We start from the raw sequence: 7,500 nt of genomic DNA, 5'->3' as shown, positions 1-7,500 counted from the left end.
GAACACACTTTACCTGCAGCTGCAGCACCTGGCAGCCGAGCAGAGCATCTCTCCTCACTTCACCAGCTTCGGCTCTGCAGGAAACTGTACTGCAGTACAGCGTGTACTGCTCTAGGTACTGCAGTACAGCGTGTACTGCTCTATGTACTGCAGTACAGCGTGTACTGCTCTACGTACTGCAGTACAGTGTTGTACCTAGATCTCTAGTGTGTTGTACTTAGATCTTATTCTTTATTTTTTATTTATTTAATCTGTACTCTGTGGATCCTGCTGAAAAACTGTGAATTTCCTTCGGGATGAATAAAGTATCTATCTACTGCATGTCTCTCTGCTTCTGTCTCCTCCAGGTGTGTCTTACTGAGCACGTGCAGAGGCCACTGCCATTAACAACCAATCAGAACTGACCCAGGGGCATGCTGGGAATGTGTCCCACTGTTTGCTACACACACACACACACACACACACACACACACACACACACACACACACACAGAACTGACAAGCAATCAGTCATCTTCACAAACTTTTTTAAATGTGTGTGTGTGTGTGTGTGTGTGTGTGTGTGTGTGTGTGTGTGTGTGTGTACGTACCCTGCGTGGCGATGTAGTGGTTGGGTCTGTGGTAGCCCTGCGAGACACAGAGAAGAGAACAGAAGGTTAGCACAACACACTGCTGTTATTATCATGTTATTCTCATGTTACTATCATGGTATTCTCATGTTATTCTCATGTTACTATCATGTGACTATCATGGTATTCTCATGTTATTCTCATGTGACTATCATGTTATTATCATGTTATTCTCATGTTACTATCATGTCATTCTCATGTTACTATCATGTTACTATCATGTTACTATCATGTTATTATCATTTTACTATCATGTTACTATCATGTTACTATCATGTTACTATCATGTTATTATCATGTTATTCTCATGTTACTATCATGTTACTATCATGTTACTGTCAAGTTACTATCATGTTACTATCATGTTATTATCATGTTATTCTCATGTTATTCTCATGTGACTATCATCTTACTATCATGTTATTCTCATGTTACTATCATGTTACTATCATGTTACTATCATGTTATTCTCATGTTATTCTCATGTCACTATCACATTACTATCATGTTATTCTCATGTTACTATCATGTTACTATCATGTTACTATCATGTTACTATCATGTTATTCTCATGTTACTATCATGTTACTATCATGTTACTATCATGTTATTATCATGTTATTATCATGTTACTATCATGTTATTCTCATGTTATTCTCATGTTACTATCATGTTACTATCATGTTATTATCATGTTACCATCATGTTATTCTCATGTTACTATCATGTTACTATCATGTCACTATCAAGTTACTATCATGTTACTATCATGTTATTATCATGTTATTCTCATGTTACTATCATGTCATTCTCATGTTACTATCATGTTATTATCATGTTACTATCATGTTACTATCATGTTATTCTCATGTTATTCTCATGTGACTATCATGTTATTCTCATGTTATTCTCATGTGACTATCATGTTATTATCATGTTACTATCATGTTATTCTCATGTGACTATCATGTTACTATCATGTTACTATCATGTTACTACCATGTTATTATCATGTTACTATCATGTTACTATCATGTTATTCTCATGTTACTATCATGTTACTATCATGTTACTATCATGTTATTCTCATGTTACTATCATGTTACTATCATGTTATTATCATGTTACTATCATGTTACTATCATGTTATTCTCATGTTACTATCATGTTACTATCATGTTATTATCATGTTACTATCATGTTATTCTCATGTCACTATCACGTTACTATCATGTTATTATCATGTTACTATCATGTTACTATCATGTTACTGTCAAGTTACTATCATGTTACTATCATGTTATTATCATGTTATTCTCATGTTATTCTCATGTGACTATCATGTTACTATCATGTTATTCTCATGTTATTCTCATGTCACTATCACGTTACTATCATGTTATTCTCATGTTATAAAGTGTCGTCAGTGGCAGCGGCGCTCTGTGCTCAGACAGGCTGTGGTGTGTGTATTTGCTTGCTGCCTGTTCGTTGCTAACTGGTTTTACCGCCTGTCGAGCCGAGCGCTGCGGCTTCAACCACTCCTGACATGGACTCTTACTTTGTTCATTTGATGTACTTCCTGTTGCAACAGGAAGTGTGGGCGCTCTTATTTTGACAGCTTTTTTACAGCCACTAGTGCATGATGATGTCGCTGTTTAAGATGCTCTGTTTTATAGGAAGTAATGATACAAATAATAACAACAACAACAACAATAATAATATTACTATTAATATTATTAATTTATACAGCAGCTTCCATACGGGGGTGCAGCTTTACAATAAAGTCAAAAAACAAGAGAAGAAATCCTGCACCATAAAACCAGGCAGTCAAGTGAAAACAGCAGTCAGCAAAAAACAGAAAAGATCTCTAAAAGATGGAGATAAAACAAATTAAGATATAAAAACAGTAAAATATGTAGCGTATAAAATATCTAACAGAATAAAAGAGTAAAGATGACAGTCGATTAAAATCAGTGCTGAATAAATCAGTTTCCAGTCGAGGTTTGACGCAGAGCTCGCTGCAGCCTCGACTTAAAAACGCCTTCGCTGACGATTCTCCTCTTTATGTGACAGTTTGTCTTTTAAAAAGCAGCAGCAGAGGATCTGATTCTAAAACCACAAAGACTCAGCGACGCCGGCCGGTCCCAAACCACGAGGAGCCACGCAGAGGTCACCTGAGCGTTTTCTCTGCCGGCCAATCAGACGGAGATACGGAAAACCTCAAGGAACATCTGGAGAGGCAGGAACGAGGACAACAATAACAACACACCGCCGCCCACGCCAACGACGACTGCTGCTGCTTTCACACAGAACTACACGATAAGATTCTTCTTTCTTTATTCTTTCCTTCTTTATTCTTTCTTTGCAGCCCATCAGCTTCCAGAGAGTGGTCGCTAATTTTCCTCTGGACTCCACGACAAAAAAAACGACATCGACCGACCGCATCACCGACACAAACAAGACAAATGTAAGAATCAGTAAATAACTGAAATAACTCCTCATATGAAACAAAAACAGTAAAAGAAAAAACCCTAACCCTAATAAAACAGCAAAAATGTCAGATATGCAACAAAAAAGAAAAAAAAAATTCTGAGACAGAAAAACACGATGATATCCAGAAGAAATTGATCAGGTTTGTTTTAATAACTTTTGAAACAAAAATCTGCTTTCAGTCTTATGCGATGCTGCTGGAGCGGAATCAGAACAGTTCTACAGAGAGCGGTTCTACAGAGAGCGGTTCTACAGAGAGCGGTTCTACAGAGAGCGGTTCTACAGAGAGCAGTTCTACAGAGAGTGGTTCTACAGAGAGCAGTTCTACAGAGAGTGGTTCTACAGAGAGCGGTTCTACAGAGAGCAGTTCTACAGAGAGTGGTTCTACAGAGAGCGGTTCTACAGAGAGCAGTTCTACAGAGAGCGGTTCTACAGAGAGCGGTTCTACAGAGAGCGGTTCTACAGAGAGCAGTTCTACAGAGAGTGGTTCTACAGAGAGCGGTTCTACAGAGAGCAGTTCTACAGAGAGTGGTTCTTGTCAGACAGGTAAAGTGACGGTTCTGCTCCAGGACAAAAACAGCACCAGGACTTCATCCTGAAGCAGCTGTTGTGACCGCTTGGAGTACTGTGAGTACTGTGAGTACTGCGAGTACTTCCAGGTACTTTGGGGTACTTTGGGGTTCAGAGGTACTGTGCTCGGGTACGTCAGGACAGTTTTTGGGTTCTCCTGGGAAACTCTGGGACGAGCTTCACTTCCTGTCAGCGATTCATCCAAAGTGATCAGAGAACGGAACGAGGGAGCAGATGGAGGGGAGGACGGCATGACAATCATTCACACACACACATACACACACACACACACACACACATACCCATATTCAAATACACACATACACGCACACACACACACACACACATTCAAATACACACATACGCACACACACACATACTCACACACACACACTCAAATACACACACACACACACACACACACACACACACACACACACACTCAAATACACACACACACACACACACACACACACACACATTCAAATACACACATACACACACACTGGCTAGCAGGCGGTGTGCAGGGAGGACACTGACTGTCAACACAGAGAAGTAAACACTGTGTGTGTGTGTTTGAGTGTGTGTGTGTGTGTGTGTGTGTGTGTGTGTGTGTGTGTGTAAACAACCAACAGTCAACACTACTGTCGCTCATCATGATGAGAGTTGCCATGGAAACAGTGTCGATCAGGAAGTTGTTATACGACCTTTAAAGGAACCTAAACCAGAGCTGTTTGCAACAATGTGTGTGTGTGTGTGTGTGTGTGAGTGTGTGAGTGTGTGTTACTCACGTCAACATAGTTAGCGTTGATGTAGTCTGAGCCGCTCTCTCCTTCCTGAGGCTGCAGGCGCACACGGGAGTGGTCGTCTACACACACACACACACACACACACACACACACACACACACACACACACACACACACACACACACACACACCATGCTGAGTTATTATTTTAATTGAGCGTTGATCTGGACTCTTCCAGTGAGGCAAAACATAATCATCTCTAATTACCTTCTACTGAATAAATGATCTAATAATGAATTAATAACTAGCTAATTAAATTCATTAACGTAAATTACATAAACACACACCAGCTGGCTGTGTGTGTGTGTGTGTGTGTGTGTGTGTGTGTGTGTGTGTATCTATTCATACAGTCTATTAAAGCTAAATATAATGATTTGTTGTTGTTTTGCATAGGTTACAGTGAATTCATGTAATTGTCAAATTAAATGAAGTTCATACGAACAAAATATCAAAATATCAAAATTAAGTGTTAAGTTGTTGATTCAGTTTCATTACATCATCTATTACAACTACAGTGTGTGTGTGAGTGTGTGTGAGTGTGTGTGTGTGTGTGAGTGTGTGTGAGTGTGTGTGTGAGTGTGTGTGTGTGTGTGTGTGTGTTGGTTGCTGCTGTTAGCATGTTAGCTTGCTTACAGAGCTGTGTGTCTGATCTGCTGGGGATTAAAGATTAAATTTTGTCCTTAATGCGACATAAAGGTAGAACGATAATTAGCCTCTTCAGTAGTGAATTCAGTTGGTTCTTAACATTCACACCTGATACCAACCACACACACACACACACACACACACACACACACACACACACACAGTGTAAGGTTCACACCTGATACCAACCTGACACCGACACTGTACTCATTAACGCTACAGCTCTCCCTACTGTTACGTCTTCCACAATGTTTTTACCTGTCACCTCTGTTACATCTGACTGCTGCGTCTGCGTGTGAGTGCACCTGTCCCCATGTTACACCTGTCCCCACATTACACCTGTCCCCATATTACACCTGTCCCCCACGTTACACCTGTCCCCACGTTACACCTGTCCCCACATTACAACTGTCCCCCACGTTACACCTGTCCCCACGTTACACCTGTCTCCACGTTACACCTGTCCCCATGTTACACCTGTCCCCCACGTTACACCTGTCCCCACGTTACATCTGTCTCCATGTTACACCTGTCCCCACGTTACACCTGTCTCTACGTTACACCTGTCCCCATGTTACACCTGTCCCCCACGTTACACCTGTCCCCATGTTACACCTGTCCCCACGTTACACCTGTCTCCACATGACACCTGTCCCCATGTCACACCTGTCCCCCACGTTACACCTGTCCCCACGTTACACCTGTCCCCACGTTACACCTGTCTCCACGTTACACCTGTCCCCATGTTACACCTGTCCTCACATTACACCTGTCCCCCACGTTACACCTGTCCCCACGTTACACCTGTCCCCACGTTACACCTGTCTCCACGTTACACCTGTCCCCATGTTACACCTGTCCCCCACGTTACACCTGTCCCCACGTTACATCTGTCTCCATGTTACACCTGTCCCCACGTTACACCTGTCTCTACGTTACACCTGTCCCCATGTTACACCTGTCCCCCACGTTACACCTGTCCCCACGTTACACCTGTCCCCACATTACACGTGTCTCCACATGACACCTGTCCCCATGTTACACCTGTCCTCACGTTACACCTGTCCCCATGTTACACCTGTCCTCACGTTACACCTGTCCCCATGTTACACCTGTCCCCACATTACACCTGTCCCCACGTTACACCTGTCCCCACATTACACCTGTCTCCACGTTACACCTGTCCCCATGTTACACCTGTCCTCACGTTACACCTGTCCCCATGTTACACCTGTCCCCACATTACACCTGTCCCCACGTTACACCTGTCCCCACATTACACCTGTCCCCACATTACACCTGTCTCCACGTTACACCTGTCCCCGTGTTACACCTGTCTCCATGTTACACCTGTCCCCACGTTACACCTGTCTCCATGTTACACCTGTCCCCATGTCACACCTGTCCCCACGTTACACCTGTCTCCATGTTACACCTGTCCCCATGTCACACCTGTCTCCACGTTACACCTGTCCCCGTGTTACACCTGTCTCCATGTTACACCTGTCCCCACGTTACACCTGTCCCCACGTTACACCTGTCTCCACGTTACACCTGTCCCCATGTTACACCTGTCCCCACATTACACCTGTCCCCACATTACACCTGTCTCCACGTTACACCTGTCCCCGTGTTACACCTGTCTCCATGTTACACCTGTCCCCACGTTACACCTGTCTCCATGTTACACCTGTCCCCATGTCACACCTGTCCCCACGTTACACCTGTCCCCGCGTTACACCTGTCCCCATGTCACACCTGTCCCCACGTTACACCTGTCCCCGCATTACAACTGTCACCACGTTACACCTGTCCCCACGTTACATCTGTCCCCATGTTACACCTCTCCCCACTGTTACACCTGTCCCCATGTTACATCTGTCCCCACCATTACACCTGTCACCATGTTACACCAGTCCCCGTGTTACACCTGTCTCCACGTTACACCTGTCCCCACGTTACACCTGTCCCCATGTTACACCTCTCCCCACTGTTACACCTTTCCCCACCGTTACACCTGTCCCCACCGTTACACCTGTCCCCACCGTTACACCTGTCTCCCCTGTGACACCTTTGTCCCAGGTGTCCTGTGCTGTACCTGTCTGCCGGCTCAGCTGGGCTCTCAGGCTTGGGTTCACGTCCTAAACCTGCTCAACTCAAACAGCCGCAGCGTTCACGTTGTTTTGTTCTTTTGCTGATGACAGAATTCAATTAATTTCAGGTAATGATGATGTCATCAATTATTTCTGTACGTACAGGCGATGATGTTGCCGTAGCGATTTTTCATGCGGTTCTCGTCTTTCTTGGCTGAATCCCACGGAGCCGACTGTCCCTCAAAAAAACTCTGCAGAGGGAGA

The 7,500-nt window shown here is 43.7% G+C and overlaps 1 protein-coding gene across 1 annotated transcript in view; it reads right to left on the bottom strand.

Annotated features, from left to right (window-relative positions):
- Positions 1-7,500, bottom strand: part of LOC115356752 (receptor-type tyrosine-protein phosphatase mu-like) — a gene marked incomplete at its 3' end in the record, with an annotated part of 27,067 nt that overhangs the window by 9,573 nt on the left and 9,994 nt on the right. Inside the window, exons 2-4 of the mRNA XM_030047982.1 lie at positions 7,400-7,487; positions 4,481-4,557; positions 591-627 (exon numbers count right to left, since the gene is read on the bottom strand). Of these exons, the coding sequence (XP_029903842.1) occupies positions 591-627; positions 4,481-4,557; positions 7,400-7,430 (145 nt within the window). The remainder of the gene's footprint in view (positions 1-590; positions 628-4,480; positions 4,558-7,399; positions 7,488-7,500) is intronic.

Source organism: Myripristis murdjan, unplaced genomic scaffold, assembly GCF_902150065.1.
Source record: "Myripristis murdjan unplaced genomic scaffold, fMyrMur1.1, whole genome shotgun sequence".
Lineage (NCBI taxonomy): Eukaryota > Metazoa > Chordata > Actinopteri > Holocentriformes > Holocentridae > Myripristis > Myripristis murdjan.
This window is presented reverse-complemented; position numbering and strand designations above follow the sequence as displayed.